Consider the following 17,340-nt stretch of genomic DNA (forward strand, 5'->3'; position numbering starts at 1 on the left):
AACATTCTGATTCCCCAGAGAACACACATTATCACCACCAAAAAACTCTTAGCTTGTGAGAAGCACCTAATACTCCACACAACTCAGCACTTGGGCATGAGCACATAAGCATTGCAACCTGGCCTCGGTAAGGTAGATACCCCTCCAGGTTTGACAAAAGTGTCAGGTCAGACAATACTACTAAATGACTGTACTTGTACTGGCCAAGCAACTGTAAACCACCATGTCAACCCATCTATCCAATGGCAAGGCTCTAGTAAAGAAATGCATCATCATGGTCTTGATAAAGAGCCAGTTGCTAGCTTTTAAGACATGTTATTTCTATGACCTATTGTATCATTTGAGTAGGGATTTTCTTAAAGATCTGGAGGAAAAATGCTGCTTAAAAATCTTCAGTCAACCATTTAGACTTCTCTGTTAGTATCTCAAAATATTGTAGAAACATTTTGGAATGATGCCACTAATAAGTTAGATTTTTAAAATATAAGTAATATAAAATAGTGTCCATAACCTTAGTGGAAAACAAATGTGAAAATAAATCTTTCTAATGAAAGTAAATAGGGTATATTCTGTTCCTAAAGGGAAAGGTATATATTTTTGAAGTAGACCCAGATGACCTGCAAATTTAAGTACATAAATACAGCAAATTTATACTTCTTTCTGTGCTGTGATAATGTGATTTAATCAGCACCAAAAATATGTATGGCAATGTGCAGGAGCCAGAGAAAGACTTTATTTTCAGTCTCTAAATTAACTATTTTATTTTCTATTACTGGTTAACATCACCGGAGCACTCTCAGCTGTATAAAGGGAGCATGCTTTATTGAGTTCACAAATAGTTAATTTATTTGTTGTTTGTTTTCAAATATTGTTAGGTTCATAAATGAAATACAAGTCTCTGGTAAATAAAAAAAATGAAAAAAACAGATCATTAGCTAACAGAACAAAGCTTATTTTCTTTTTTTTCCCCAATTTATACTGCTTGTCTGTATACCCAGGCTATATTAGATGTACAAATATCTAAGAATCAGTATAATTCATAATGAGGTAACATTAAACACTGCCAAGCCCACATCAACTCTAAAATAATATCCTCCTCACTCAACACATCTTGAGAAAGCCTGAATAACTACATAAACTTGCCTATCTGCTGCAAAGGACTGGTGCTCTATCAACCCAAAGAAGGAAACAAATTCCAGAGTTGTAGATGTTTCATTGAATTTGACCTGTTCCATGGCCCAAACCTAGAAACTATAAGATCAAGCACTCATTTAATCTCAAATGTCTCTTTCCACCATTGAGAGAGAGTGAGAGCTGGTCTCTAAAATATCCAGGATCTAAAACACAAAGGACTGCATAACTGAAAACAAAACACCTTGAAGAACAATTGGAAGCCAGTACGGTATCTAGAGCACAGGTGTGTATGCTCCCTGCATGAAACACTAATTAAGCAAGTAAGCAAGCAACCTCATTCTGCACTAATCTGAGTGATTTACAAGAACCTGATACCATGATGATAAGAGCCATATAGGTAGAAAGGTAAAGTGATGGATGCAAGACAGACTGTGAGATGAAGGGAGGGAAGGACAGATGGCCAAAGTGCATAGTGGTAATCCACTGGAGGTGACAAAGGCATTGAAACTATGACTGGGCTGCATCCTTGCCAACCAAATATGGAAAAAAAGCCCTGTTGGGTCTCCACTATCTAGACATCTGCAGAAGCAACAAAAGATATAGCACAGCCCTACAGAATATAGAGCATATTCAGAGCCCAAGAATCCCCCAGTTAGGGTGACCAGATAGCAAGTATGAAAAATCATGATGCGCTGGAGGGTAATAGACGCCTATATAATACAAAGCCCTGAATATCAGGACTGTCCCTATAAAATCAGAACATCTGGTTACCCTAACTCCCAGCAGCTGTGCAAGTCACACAGCTTAAGACTGGTGTGAGAGGAGATTCCGGCCTAAAGTCTGTATGAAGTCAGGGAAAGATTATTTAGTGTTGCTCACCAGTGACATATATTATAACAGCTAATTAATTGAATTCCAGTGTACAGGAAAGAATCTATAAAAGTCAGTTTAACAATGGTGGTTTTTTTGCCATGTGACAGGAATCAATATTTAACCTTCTGATATTTTCTGTATTGATCATAGGTGTAAACACTCTTTGTAACTATCAATAAGCTTTAAAAATAAATGTGTTTACAATTCAAGTAAACTCTGCTTTAGGAAAGTCTTTGACTCCGTTCATTTTTTTTTTTACTTTCATTAAAATATATGCAATACCACAAGTAACTACATCTAACAGAATATGTTCTCTGAACATCAGTCAGAAATTTAACATCCAACCAGGAAACAAATTATTAATGAGCAAATCGTTGAGACAATGACAAACCAGATATTAACAAGCACTTAAAATACTATTATTAAACAATATTTCAAAACAGCTTGATAGTACCTCTCAAATATTAGCTAATTTATTTAAGGCCATAACAAACTGCCGAATTTTACCCTCCCCAAAAGGAGGATTGTGACGGGTTACCCCCCCACTCCGGGGTGCCACCTGATATACTGGGGTACCACTGTTCCACCCATCAGGGCTCCCTCACCCTGCCCTGCAGAGCCAGGCCCTCAAGCCTCCTCTAGCACACACACAGGTAGGGACACACTCAGCTGCAGAAAGACAAAGACACTTAAATCAGGACTGCATAGGGAGTCTTTCAGCTAAGGAACTGCCCAGCATTCAAGTGCACACCCCTCTGCAGTGTAAACCAAGATTCCCTCTAATTTTTTCCACCCATGTGCGGAATAAATTTTGTTATGTGCACCAAGGTAATGTGCGGATGTGCACCACCAGTAGAAACAAAAAACCTAGACATAATATATATTTTTAAAAAGTTACCAATAGGGATAATTATTGCAGCCAGGACAAGTTAGGCATTTTAGAATTCGCTACTCAAAGAATTAAATTGAAGTGTAAGACAGAAATAAAAATTATGAAATGCACAGATCAGTCAAAAAACTAACTGAAAGCTCTCCTCCTGAACCATGTTCCCCTCCCCAACTCTGTGGAGATGGGGTACATGGGCAGGGGGAGGGGAAGAGACAGAGAGTGTGTGTGTGCGTGCATGCGTGCGTGTGAGACACACATACATACACAGAAATTGTGTGTGCTGGCTGTTGGGGAAGGCTCTGAGAGACTGTGCACTTTCTTTTTAAGGCACTCACTCACTCAAAGGCTTGTTCAGACTTCAGAGCTGCTGCAAGTCCTGGGCCCTGTCCCTTCTACCCTGCTCTGTGGAGATGGGGTACAGCGGCTGGGGGAGGGGGGCACCCTGACATCAGCACCCTCCTCCCCCTGCTCTGCACAGCCAGCAGGAAGGTCCCAGGAGCAGCTGCAGGAGCAACATGGCTGCAAAGCAGCAGGGGGTAGGAGCACCTGAACACATGCTGCCAGCTGGATGTGTGTGGCTCTGTTAATCAACTGCGCGGCACTTGAATCTCTCCTGGGTGGCCGCCCAACTGCACAGCTTACAGGGAACACAGACAAACCCCAAATTGTATTGTCTTGCACTGCACAGAGAACTGTATAGTGTAAGCTAATTGAAATTAACCTCCTCCCTCAATGTGGAGGAAGATATGCACAGCTTTTTGCCCCCCCAGTTATGAATTTTACAAACTGGTTTAGAGAAAACAAAAACAACTTTATTAACTATAAAAGATAGACTAAGTGATTATAAGTGATAGCAAACAGATCAAAGCAGATTACCCAGCAAATAAAACAAACACACAAACTAAGCTTAATACACTAAGGAAACTGGTTACAAGTAGTAATTTCTCACCCTAAATGTTGTTTTGCTCTTTCTTGCAGCTTATAACTCCAGATATTCCTTTCACAGGCCAGACACCTTTTCCAGCCTAGGTTCAGTCTCCCCCTACGCCTTTTGTCTTCATTTCTTAGATGTTTCCAGCAGTCATCCTGGGTGGGGATTCAGTGAAGAATGAATCTTGATTAACCCATTTCCCTGCCTTATAGGATTTACATATGGCAGGAATCCTTTGTTTCCCAGTTTGATACCCACCCCGTATTAGTAGTTCAAGATGGAGTTCAGTACCAGGTGACATAATCACATGAGCCTGTTGTATCAAAGCAGCATCCCAGGAAGCTTCTCAGAAGGTGGGACATTAGCATCTTCAAAGTCCTATTGTTCTCCCTAATGGCCCATCCATTGCATTCTGTCTGGTGGGCGTTCCCCAGGTGTAAACCCACTTGTAATTGTTACATAGTCAATATTACTAACTTCAGATACAGAAGTGATACATGCACACATATAGGATAATCATATTCAGTAAATCATAACCTTTCCAAGGATACCTCACATGACCCATCCTGCATAGAACACTTTTTAGTTATCTCATATTCATATTATAACAATATCTCTACGAAGAACATGGGATGCAGTGTCACAAGGGTAAAGCCAGAGGGTGGCTGTGGTTTAAAAAAAAAAAAAAAAAAGATCAAAAGGAAAGCTGAGTGACAACTAAGGCGAGCTCTACACTATGCAGCTTTAGCAACATGGCTGTGCTGCTACAGCCGTGCCGCTAAAAGGTGTGCAGTATAGCCGCTGTTTGACAACAGGAGACAGCTCTCCTGCCGACAAAAAATTTCCACCCCCCAATGAGTGGTCTTAGAGCTGTCAACAACGCTCCTGCTGATAAAACGCTGTTCACACCAGTGCTTGTCAGGGACAAAACTTTTGTCTTTCGGTGGTGTGTTTTTTTAACACCTCTAAATGCCCAAAGTTTCATCTTTCACTTGCCAGTCTAGACAAAGCATAAGACTTACAAGAAGAAGTGATCAAATGAAACTCTCTCTGTCTGGACGTTACTGATAAACTGTTTCTTCTCTCATCTTCGCAGTGAAAATACTGGGCCAACAGGTATATCTATTTGCCTAATGATTGCTGTTTGCAGTGTATTTGTAGCCATGTCGGTCCCAGGATATTAGAGACACAAGGTAGATGAAGTAATCTCTTTTATTAGACCAACTTCTGCTGGTGAGAGAGAGAAGCTTTCGAGCCACACAGAGCTCTTCTTCAGGTCTGGGAAAGGTACTTCCAGCACCACAGCAAAACGCAAGGTGAAACAGATTGTTCAGCATAAGTAATTAGCACATATTGTAAGAGATCACTCAAGGTAGAGTGGCATGTTAACTCCTCTGCAGTCATAGGACAAAAAAAAGGGATTAGTGGTTACAGATTGTTGTAATAAGCCATAAATCCAGTGTCTCTGGTCAGTCCATCATTTTTAGTGTCTAGCAGAGTAATGGATTTAAGCTCCCAGGTTGTCTTCTGAACGTGTTGTGCAGGTTTCCTTTGAGAATGAGGTTATCACTTTGTGAAAAGTGTTCACCCATAAATAAGGCTACGATTTTGTCATGGTTATTTTTAGTAAAAGTCACGGACAGGTCACGGGCAATAAACAAAAATTAGTGGAAGCCGTGACCTGTCTGTGACTTTTGCTGCTGCGACTCCATGGTTTCCACTGCCACCATGGTGGTTGGGAGCTGTGGCATTCCCTCGCTGCCCGCGGAAGCTGCGGGGAGGGGCCCTCCACCCACGGCAGCAGGGAGAGGCTATCACCTATCACTGGAACCCTGAAGATGGCCCCCTCAGCAGTCTGTTGTCTGTCCCTGAAGCCCTGCCAGAGCCCCGCTGACTGCCAGCTCCAGAATCCCACAGGCCCTGGGGCTGAAGCACAGAATGTCACAGAGATCTCTGGAAGTCTCGGATTCCATGACCTCCGTGACATAAACGAAGCCTTACCCATAGGTGATGGGGTGTTTTTGTCTTTTATCATTTTCCTGTGTGAGTTCATTAGAGAATATAGTAATTGTTTGGTTTCACCCAGATAATTATTACTCGGGCACTTAGTGCACTGGATGAGGTATCATCCAGATAATTATTACTGGGGCACTTAGTGCACTGGATGAGGTATACCATATATTGTGATAGGAATGTATAGAACCTATGGATCTCAAAAGGTGTGTTGTAGGGGGTGTTGATCATTGTTGTAGTGGAGATAAATCTGCAGAAGTTATGCAAAACAATCTGTTCCACCTTGCATGTTGCTGTGATGCTCAGAGTACCTTTTTCAGACCTGAAGAAGAGCTCAGTATGGTTCAAAAGCTTGTCTCTTTCACCAACAGAAGTTGGTCCAATAAAAGATATTACCTCACGCACCATCTCCTTGTTTTTGACTTTAATGTATAAATGGAGCCTGTACTTCTTAATGAAGATTAGATTTTTTTTCTTCTAATTTAAAAGGGGATAGTCAAGTAGCTAAGGTCTAAGGTATTTTTTTAAACAAGTTTTACAAAATCTAATAAGTTTAATTACTTTAGTGCTAATGAAAAATTATATTTAAAGTGAACTGCACTGCATTACACTGATCTTTTGTGCTAGAACATGAGGAAAAAAATTCTGAGACCGACAGACCAGTCAAATTTCACTAGCCAAACAAAAATGCCAGCATAATTAGTGAAAAATAAATTTGATTTTTAAAATTGATATAATTTGAATAGTTCAAGTCATTAAAGAAAACCTCTTAGGGTGGTGAATGAAATATTCATTAAGAGTGGTAGACAGATAGCCCTAGAGACTGAGATCCTCTCTTTATCTACAGATAAGTATATCATGGACAACAGACACTTCACCACACGCTCCCAGCAGCATACCTCAGTCCTAAAGAAACAATGAACAATTGCACAAAACCATATTTCAAAAATATCTGTGGAGAACCAGAAGCTATGAAATACTAAAGAGCAGGAGGCAAAGGATGCAAACAGATACAGCAGTTGAACATGGGTCAGTCAGTCCTAAGAGATAGGCGAGCACCATTCCGAAGGGACGGGCGATGGCCTCCGTTGCCCTCAGCCGATCGAAAGAGAGTCGGGTTCAGATCCCTGAATCCGGAGTGGCGGAGATGGGTGCCGCGAGGTATCCCAGACCCAAGAAAAGGTGTTGGTTGATATAGGCCACCGTTCTGCTGTCATGGAAGTTGGAATCTGCTAAGGAGTGTGTAACAATTCACCTGCCGAACAACTAGCCCTGAAAATGGATGGCGCTGGAGCGTCAGGCCCATACCCGGCCGTCGCCGGCAATGAGAGCTGCGGGGGCTACGCCGCGACGAGTAGGAGGGCTGCTGCGGTGTGCCTTAAAGCCTAGGGCGCGGGCCCGGGTGGAGCCGCCGCAGGTGCAGATCTTGGTGGTAGTAGCAAATATTCAAACGAGATACTCCTATGAAGATGAGGTTATACACCCTGTGCAGAAGCTGCAATTCTTTGAGGTGTGTCCCCCTATGGGTGCTCCACTTTAGGTGCACATGCACCTCTCGAGCCCTTGATTGCAGATTTTTCCGCTAGCAGTGCCCGTTCACACATGTGCCATATGCCTCCTCGTGCCAGATACCAAATCTACATAGGGAGATAGATATATATATATATATATATATATATATATATATATATATATATATATATATATATATGGAACTGCCCTCGGCTACTTCTCCACCCGAACATATCCACAGAGAACAGTTCAAAGCACAGGGGAATGAAAGAGAGGTAGTGGAGCACCCACATGGAGACACATCTTGAAGATCTGCAGTTACTACACAAGGTAAAAAGAAAAGGAGTACTTGTGGCACCTTAGAGACTAACAAATTTATTAGAGCATAAGCTTTCGTGAGCTACAGCTCACTTCATCGGATGCATGCTGTAGCTCACGAAAGCTTATGCTCTAATAAATTTGTTAGTCTCTAAGGTGCCACAAGTACTCCTTTTCTTTTTGCGAATACAGACTAACACGGCTGCTACTCTGAAACCTACACAAGGTAAGTAACCTAGTCTTCTTAGAGCAGTGCTCCTTTGGGTGCTCCACTTCAGGTGACTTCCAAGCAGTTTCCACAGAAGGCGGAGGGAGCTTCAGAACTGACTCCAGAACTGAAGACAATACTGAAGGCAGTACCCAGAGCAACATTAGATCTGAGAGCACAGATTAAAGCATAGAGCTCTGAAAACGTAGGTACTGAAGCCCATGCAGATGGACCTGGTGGCAGTGTCCACAGCACCTAAGGATGCTTGAAGAGTGGTCTTGGCTAATAACTGGCCCTCTGAAATAATGGACTGGAATTGCTTCCTATGTTTCTGTGGCAGTTGTTCAATAAAGGCCATCTATTTATAGTTTGTGAAATTGTATTTGACCATGAGTGCCTGATAGTTTGCAATACTGAACTGCAGGGTTGCTGATGAATAGAACTTCCATCCAAATAGATCCAGTCTCTTTTGGTTCTTGTCAAGTGGAGTAGACCTGGAGATGTGTTGCCCGCCCCACTCGTTTCCTGAATGGCCTACTAGGGAGTTTGGTGGAGGGTAGGAATTTGGAGTCCTCAGAAGGAATGTAATACTTTTTATTCACCTTTTGACGCACTGGTGGAATAGTAGCAGATGTTTGCCACAGTCTTAGCTGGTCCAGGAGCATCTCGTTGATGGGTTACATCACCCTGGACGTTGTTGCCGACTGTAGGATATCCAACAGCCTGTATTGTGAATCCCTGACTTCTTCAACTGGAATTTCAAGTGTATCAGCTACCCTCTTTATGAGGTCTTCAAATTGCTGAAAATCATCAGCCATGGAAGGTGGTGGAAGCATAAGCATTTTGTCTGGTTGGGTGAGGAGAGAATGAGAAGGGTGTTTGAGGGTGGCCTCTTTATGTGCCCTGGCCTCCTGCTCTTCAAATGTCTCCTCCTGTAGGGAGATTGGTTGGAGAGGACAGAATTGAACAACACTAGTCTCTGTTTGACATGGTCCCAATGGTCTGGAGCAGTGGTTCTCAACCAGGGATATGCAGAGGACTTCCCGGAGTACATCAACTCATTTAGATATTTGCCTAGTTTTACAACAGGCTACATAAAAAGCACTAGTGAAGTCAGTACAAACTAAAATTTCATACAATGACTTGTTTATATTGCTCTACATACTATACACTGAAATGTAAATATAATATTTATATTCTAATTGATTTATTTTATAAATATATGGTAAAATTAGAAAGTAGCAATTTTTCAGTAGTAGCGTGCTATGACACTTGTGACATTTTTATGTCTCATTTCGTAAGCAAGTAGTTTTTAGTGAGGTGAAATTTGGGGGTACACAAAACAAATCAGACTCCTGAAAGTGGTAGAGTAGTCTGGAAAGGTTGAGAGCCACTGATCCTGAGAATCATTGTCGGTAAGCAGCCTAGAGATCCTAGTATGGCCATTGCAGCACCCCCTTAATGTATGGGCATTGTGGGAGTCCATCCTGGAAGTAGGGGTGGTATGCAGGGTTGGTCCCATCACTCTTAATGACAGTCATGATCTTCTCCGTGACTGTCAATGACAGGATATGTTCCTGACAGGATATGTTGGGGAATCCTGGACTGAAAGAGAGGAGAGCGACTGGGAATCCCATTCACCTTCCTCAACATTGTCCAGTGGAGGAGTCCCCATAGAAAAGGGTGGAGAGTCCTGTGGTACCCGGGGATGGTAGCAGCCTGGAGACCGAGATCTCAATACCAAAAGATGCTCAGTACCCATGAGGAGCGGGGATTCCAACTCACTTGTTATGAACAGGGCCCTCACGTATCCAAACTCTTGCAGTACCAAGCAGGGAATCGGTACCAATGTGGTAGCTACGGAAGCAGTAGCTGAAGCTGATGATTACTTTGACGGCAGGCATATTGATGTAGGTGCTGATGGAGTCCAGCGCCATTGCTTGCTCGGTACCGAGTGCTGAACAGGTAGGTGCCGATGACAGGACTGAGCCTGACAGCACTGGACCAGAGTGCTTATGCTTGCCCTCCTTGTCCCTGGTAGAGGGTACTGAAGCCCTCAAGCTCTGGGGCTCTCTGGTTCTGCTGGTACTGGAGAAGAAGTCCATTGACTCAATGGTACCAAGCTGAGAGGCTTAGGCTTCAGAGACCATATACGTCGCAGGAGACTTGGGATTTTTCAGAGCAGTCTCCTTCAGATGAAAGTCTGTACTCCTTTTTTTGGGAGCCCGCTCAGAAGCCTCCACCTTTCTTAAGGGAAGCCTGCATCAAAGTGGAAGGGGCACTGAATCTGTCCATAGACAGATGTATGTGGAGGTGAGGGGAGAAGAGGTGTGTGTGTGTGTCTGTCCGTCTGGTGACCTGACTCAGATGCTGGTCAAAGAGAGCATTTCATCATTCACAATTTGAGCTTAATTTCCCTCTTCTTCCTTGCCCTCAGCTAGAAAGTTAGACAGACATTGCATTTCTGGGAGACCTGGGACTCCCCCAAACAACAGATACACTCAGAGTGGCCATCGCTTACAGGTATAGCCTCTCAACAGGTGAGACAGTGTTTAAAGCCTGGCAAGCCAGGCATGCCATGCCAGAATGACATGACTCCCCAAGGAAAAAAAAAATTATCCTCTCGCTACTAACACTTATTAACTGACTATAAGTGCTACTAAAAACTAGGTATGCTATCAAAACTTAACAAGCAACAACTATAAGTATACAAAATAGCTGAGGCACACTCAAGGTGGGCATGCTAGAGCTCCATCTCAGACTGAGGTGCTTGAGAAGGAATTGAAGGCAATTTGCTTCCACATCCATATATAGACTCAGAGTCTGGCAGCAGAGCATGCCGAATGGCACTGCTGGCGGAAAACTTTCCAATCAAGAGCTCAAGAAGCGCATATACACCTGAAGTGAAGCACCCATAGAGACACTACTAAAAGAATATGACTGTTAGGAGAAGCAAAACCAATAAATTAGGAAGGAAAGCAGATGGATCTTTTTGGTTACAGAACACTAGATCTTTTACAATTTTATATGCTTTCACTGCGATATATTATCATTTACGTCATGAGAGCAGATTATTCTACTCCTTGGCATGTACTCATGGGAAACTGAGATCTATTGGAAATTATTTTTCATGAAAATAATGAGCTCATGACAATTCAGCAACCTATTATAAACATTTGACAATACTGTATATTTTAGGTTTCCACTTTAAATACAGGCTCTATTGCTTTTGGTGCTAGCATCTGTGGAGAAACATTGAGGATTACTGCTCTAAGAGATTACTAAAGAGCATTTCCAAAAAGCACACGGCAATATTTTTAAAATCCAAAGTGAAACTAGACTACTTTTCACTCCATCCATCACTTCACTTTTAATCTCCCTTTCAAGACAGGTAAACCAAATACAGTACGAAAACTTAGTGCATCCAGAATATTTAAATAATTTAAGAGTTAATATACACCCAATTATTATTGACAGCTTTTTTTTTTACCTCATTGCAGTTACTGAAATTCCACTACTGTACCCATTCATATTGTGGCTTTCACAAAATAAGACAGCCTTTTTCGTATTAAATTTACAGCACCACCTAGTGTTGTTCATTAACTATTCCAACCAATATTACAAAAACAAGAGTTTATTATACCAAATATCTTTATGCTGGTTTTGTTTGTTGTTTTGGAGATACAGTTATTCTTTGTCTGGCTTTGGCGTATGTCAATATGTACAGATAGGCTTGATTTTCAGAAGTCCAAAGCACACATAGCTCCTGTTGGCTTGAATACAGTTGAGTGTGCTCAGCACTTCTGAAAATCAAGCCCTTAGTGACCTTTTTTGGTACACACAACATTTGTTACCAATATCGGGGGGGGAAAGGGCACTCAGTAATTTGGCAATTCACCATGGGACACCTTTTGATACCACTGATCTTATGGCATTGCTGACACAGCCACAGATCCTCACAGGATTGGAAGGAGTCATTATTGAGTGGCTCTGTTCATCTGTTACCATGAGGAGCCAAAGGGTAGCACTGGATGATTGCTCATGTACTTCCAGCATTCTCTAATGGTGGGGGGGGTTCTATCCTGTCGTCACTTCCAAGCATTTGTGAGGCCTTTGGAGGAAAGGTAGAGAGATGATTGGGACTCAAGGTCTTCAGTATTCAGTTGACATTCAGTTCTACATCTGCAAAAAGAAAAGGAGTACTTGTGGCACCTTAGAGACCAACAAATTTATTTGAGCATAAGCTTTTGTGAGCTACAGCTCACTTCATCGGATGCATGAAGTGAGCTGTAGCTCACGAAAGCTTATGCTCAAATAAATTTGTTGGTCTCTAAGATGCCACAAGTACTCCTTTTCTTTTTGCGGATACAGAATAACATGGCTGCTACTCTGAAACTAGTTCTACATCTGTATTTCATCTGGCTTAGCTAGTGCAACTGATTAGCTTACCCAGTGTCCTGCCAGAATCAGGAAGCGGATAGGACTGGCTGCAACTCAAAACTCCAGTTATGCTGATAGGCTGGAAAAAAACATCACAAGAAACTACAGAGTGGTATCAATGCCCTCAGCTGGGGAAGTCTGCCCACATTCTTTTACTCAAGTTCCCACTTGGGGAATCCTGATGGCTCTCCAGCTGATGCTGGAAGTTTATATAGCAGCAGAAGCCACGAGTAGTTTTTATTATTTATGCTTGATCAGTATGCTTCTTTTTCAGATATGGGCATTGCCACATATGCTTTTGTCATCTCAGGAATGAATTCTAGCATGATCCTTTACACAGGGCTACACTCTAAGACAATTTGGAAATGTCACCTGGAGGAAAATTTGATGGCCCATTTGTTAAAAGGTGTTTCTTGCAGGAAGCACATGATACATTTGTGTTCTATGATCTGCATGGGCTTCCAATTTACTTTTAGGTGAAATGTAAGCTGTTGGCAGGGCCCTGGTAACCTCAGAGACTATCTTTTCCCCCATGTGATACCACAGCACAGAAGAGCATCTTAAAATGCGCATAGGTTGGAGGCATGGTAATTTCCATTGGGGGTATTCCACACTTGAATATACTTCCCTTGTCAATTAGCCAAAGACTGAATTATTGATTTTCAAGTTACGCTGCAAGGTTCATTTTCTCTCTCAGACTTTTCGGTGGACTGGAGGCAGGAAGGCGGAAGAGAAGAATGATTAGATAGAGTTGGAGTAAGATGGAGTAAGTCCTAGTTTGAGGCTTCTGGGAGAATTTAGGCAACTGGTTCAAATTGTTTATAGTCTTCACAATGAGTGTGCCATGACCCTAGAGCACTGGATTGGCATATTTTAGAAAGAAAGAAAGAAAATATGACTAATCATCAAGTATTTTAAATTGAACTTTCAAACATCTGCTTATAGTAGTGGAGTTGATAAACGGGAGACCTTTCCTCTACACTCTCCACACCAGTTTTCCATGGAGTGGAATGTTGTTCACAGTGTGTAAATATATATCGATACACTTATTGAGGTTGACAGGTATCAAAAAGTGTCCCTAAAGATTACATTTTCCTGTTTTTAAATGTTTCCTACAGATTATTTGGACTGAGAACTCCAAATTTCAGGTTGCATCAATATTGAAACCTCAGGCCTTAGACTGTGACCTACCAATAAACTGAAAGTGCTAAGTTTGCTGGGATGGTAGATGTAAGGCTACAGCTACATTACCAGCAAGAGGTCTGATTCTCAGCTCATGCTGACATACCTGTGCTAGCTCTAGGAGAGCTAGAGCGAGTATAAACAGTAGTGTAGCTGTGGTAGCACAGACAACAGTGGCACAACTTAGCAATGCCAAATACAAAACCACCTGAACCTGTGCTAGCTCTAGTGTGACTATGTGTATGCCAGTTGGGAATCACACCCTTATCTCATAGTGTAGACATAGCCTAAGTGTGCATGCTACAGCACTCCTTAGCTTTTCCTATCAGTGCCAATCTTGTAAACAGACAAAGGATTGAAACAGACAAGACACCTGTTCCTCAGGCAGCAAATAAATTCAAGAATGTCAAATGTTTCCTACATTGACTTAAGTAAGGATGGTTTTACTCTCACAAAATCAAATATATTCTCCCCATAAGTTCAAGCATCTAGAATTGACTCCTCAAAATTTTGATGTAGGAAAGGAAAGAAATTCAGAGGTAGTGGTATTCCAATATGGTGTTCTCAATGAGGTCCCTAAGTTCTGGAATTCACTTCCCAGAGTTTGAAAATCCTTATCCCATGCCATTCATCATCTATCTGCTCAGGCTTTCCACTGATCACTTAGGGCATGTCTACAGTACAACTGGGAGGTGTAATTCCCAGCTTGAGTAGAGGTACACATACTAGCTCTATTGAGCTAGTGCACTAAAATAGCAGTGTGGCAGGGATGGCACAGTCAGTGGCTCAAGCTAGCCGACTGAGAAGGAACCTAGGATCGCAGGCAATGTTATACTCAGGTAGCTAGCCTGAGTTGCTACCTGTACTGTCATGGTCACACTGCTATTTTTAGTGTACTAGCTTGAGCAGCTAGTGCCTGTACATCTCCCAGCTGCTATGTAGACATAGCCTTAGTAGTAGGTAACAGGTCTAGCTTATCCTGAATGGTGTATGATCAGGTATGAAATTGATCAGCAAACTGTATATTTTGTTTTAAATCATGTCAGTGTGCTCATGGAATTTTAATGGGCTCATTTTATACATTTGAAAAATCAAGTTTTAAAACATAGAGACTATTTAAACACAATACACACTTACCTGTAAGCATTAATGTAATTCTTTCTGTGTTGCAGAAGAAAATCCTTCAGTTTCCCAATATTAGTAATCTAAATAGGAAAGTAAAGTATAAATGTTAACTCCACAATCAGCTAAAATGGATTTTTAATATATTTCTCTTTTTTGTTCCATTTTAAATGTACAAATATCAGTATGTCTGGTGCACTTGAACTATATACTAAACTACTACCTACTACATAACTCGACACTATAATTATAAAGGCTACACAGAGCTCTAAGTTATTTATAAGATTCCTTTTTGCAATAAGATTCTCATTTATATTATATATGTAGCCAATGCACAAAAATCGTCTAAGGGAGATAAGTTTAAGTGAGGGTCTAGCTTGAACAGAAAAAAGCACTGTATTCGAAAGGAGATTACATGAAGCATATACTTAATCACTAAATGTAAATTGAATGTTGGCAGGCAATGATCAAGCACACATTTTAGAAAACAGGTTCATTAAAAAAAAAGATTTTTACAAAAATAAAATACCAAATTATACATAAATGCTTTATAAAACAGAAAACTTGACCCAAAAATTTGAGTTCAATTGTAAGAACAAACCTCATGGCAGCTATATTACCCATGTCCACCAAAAAAAGGGAAGCAAACTGATCGATATTATTTATCTGAATATTTTCACCTATTTTTGCAGTGACTGCTTTATTATCCAGACTGACTAATGCCTGCTCCACCTCAACCAAAAAACTTAAGCCTATCAAGTAACTCCTCACAACCATTTCATGATCACTTGCAGAACATATCTGAGTGCATGTGCATACAGAGGGGAAGCTGTTTTTCCACCCACCTCTTCATGTTACACTCCTCCTGTCATTAGTCCATACATTTATGCTCTCCCAAAGATCACTTAAAGGGAACGATGAACAACCTTTTATGAGACTTCAATGCCTTTTAACAACTTTTAAGTCTGGGTTTAAAGGGGCTGGTACCAAACAAGATGCAATTTGGCACAGAGAAAGGAAGAAGTCTCAGAAATACAGCCTTTGTTAGCCCAAGGAGTGAAATCCCCAATGTGATTCCCTTACTGAGCCTAAAATATGGCTCAGTATCTTAAAAAATTTTTGTTTACATGTATACAATGACTATGTAGAACAAAGAAAGTTTTCAAAGGAGAAACCAAAAATCTCTCTGAGCTTTGTTAAAAAAATGGTATTAATTATTCAGTGTACAAAAATTTGCTAGGAATTTTACTGAGAACAGCAAATTACGTTGTTACAAATGCAGAATTATGACATTTGGTTGAAAATAAATATCAGGACATGATGGGGTAGCTGGTGGCATAGCTACCTCTAAAAAATGTCCTATGACGAGAATGTCAAGGTGAATAAAGACCACCTTAAAATAAATCTTGTTGGAGCAGGTGGGCTCCAGTAGTCTCAGTAAGCAGCTCACTTACAAGGGAAACTCTGATGTCAAAGTTCCAAAGTTGTCAGCACTGGACAGCCAACCTGTAAAGCTTGTCCATTAGATATGCTCATGAGCACTGATGTCCATGACAAGTGTACCTCAGAGTTAGGGCGTTCCCTGCAAGCAAAGTGCAACAGCCTTGCCTGGCTGTTGTAATTGGCTAAGGGATGCTAAAGTTAAAGGGAGTGAGTAAGCTGAAATATACAAGCTGGAATGTAGAAATGCTGACTGGAAGAAGCTTGGAGCTTTGGGCAGTCTTAAAGAGGAAGAGAGTAAATGTGGCATGTGTACAAAATCAGACAAAATCTACTATTCAGGGAGTTCAACCTCCTGAAATGGTGTTGGAGTTATTCTGGATGGAACCATACCACAGAAACATGTGATAGAAGTTATCAGAAGGTCAGACCAACTGATAAGCATTAAACTGAGTTGGGAAGAGGTAACTCTCCATATAGTCATTGGTATGCACCACAGTTAGAAGAGGATCAAAAGGTAAAAGAGGAGTTTTTTGATGAGTTGTTGTGCATTATTGGAAACATATCACTCAATGAGAAGATAATCATCAGAGCAGAGATAAATGCATGCACTAGAACAGGCTGGATATGAAAAAGTCTATGAGGGCATAGCACAAGAAGCAGAAACCCCAAGTGGTCCTACAGACTTGTCTGGCACTGAACATGGTGATTACAAACACACTCTGGTTTTCCCTCCTCTGACTTAGGCCAGTGTCTCACATTGATCTCTTTTTAACCAGAAGAACTGTAAGGTAATACCCGATGAGAGCACTGTGAATTAGCACAGACTTCTCATTATGGACTTCTGAGGATTCTGCATTCTGAAACATCTGAATCCCTGGGCATTGGAAAGGTCTAAGTGGGGGAAACAAAGATGGGAATGAAAAAAATCTTTAAACAGGAAGTAATGTGTAGATTTCCTGACTACACACAGGGAGCTGAAAATGATAACTGGTACAAACTAAAAACAATATTGCTGGAAATGGCACATGAAGTCCTAGGAGTGATTAAACCAATGTTGCAAAGAAAACAAAGGGAGACATGGAGGTGGACTCCAAGTTAAAGAATCTGTTGAGACGAAAAAAGTAACTTTTAAAAAATGTCAGGCCAGTGGGCGTAAGCAGTGAGTGATAAGATGGAATCGATGGAGGCAAAAAAAAAAAAAAAAGTTGTGAAAGTTAAAAGTTTGGCCTGTGAAGAGCTAAATAACTGACTAGGTGGATATGAGGGAGAAAAAGG

The 17,340-nt window shown here is 41.2% G+C and overlaps 1 protein-coding gene across 5 annotated transcripts in view; it reads right to left on the reverse strand.

Annotated features, from left to right (window-relative positions):
- STX18 (syntaxin 18) overlaps nucleotides 1-17,340 on the reverse strand; it is a 126,918-nt gene that overhangs the window by 48,298 nt on the left and 61,280 nt on the right. For 4 of the 5 annotated variants that reach the window (XM_043512428.1, XM_038400365.2, XM_038400366.2 and 1 more), the window contains exon 2: nucleotides 14,638-14,705. The exons of the other annotated variant lie outside the window; for it this stretch is intronic. In XM_043512428.1, the coding sequence (XP_043368363.1) occupies nucleotides 14,638-14,705 (68 nt within the window). The remainder of the gene's footprint in view (nucleotides 1-14,637; nucleotides 14,706-17,340) is intronic. 5 annotated transcript variants of the gene reach the window in all.

This window comes from Dermochelys coriacea, chromosome 4 (genome assembly GCF_009764565.3).
Source record: "Dermochelys coriacea isolate rDerCor1 chromosome 4, rDerCor1.pri.v4, whole genome shotgun sequence".
NCBI classification, from domain to species: Eukaryota; Metazoa; Chordata; order Testudines; family Dermochelyidae; genus Dermochelys; species Dermochelys coriacea.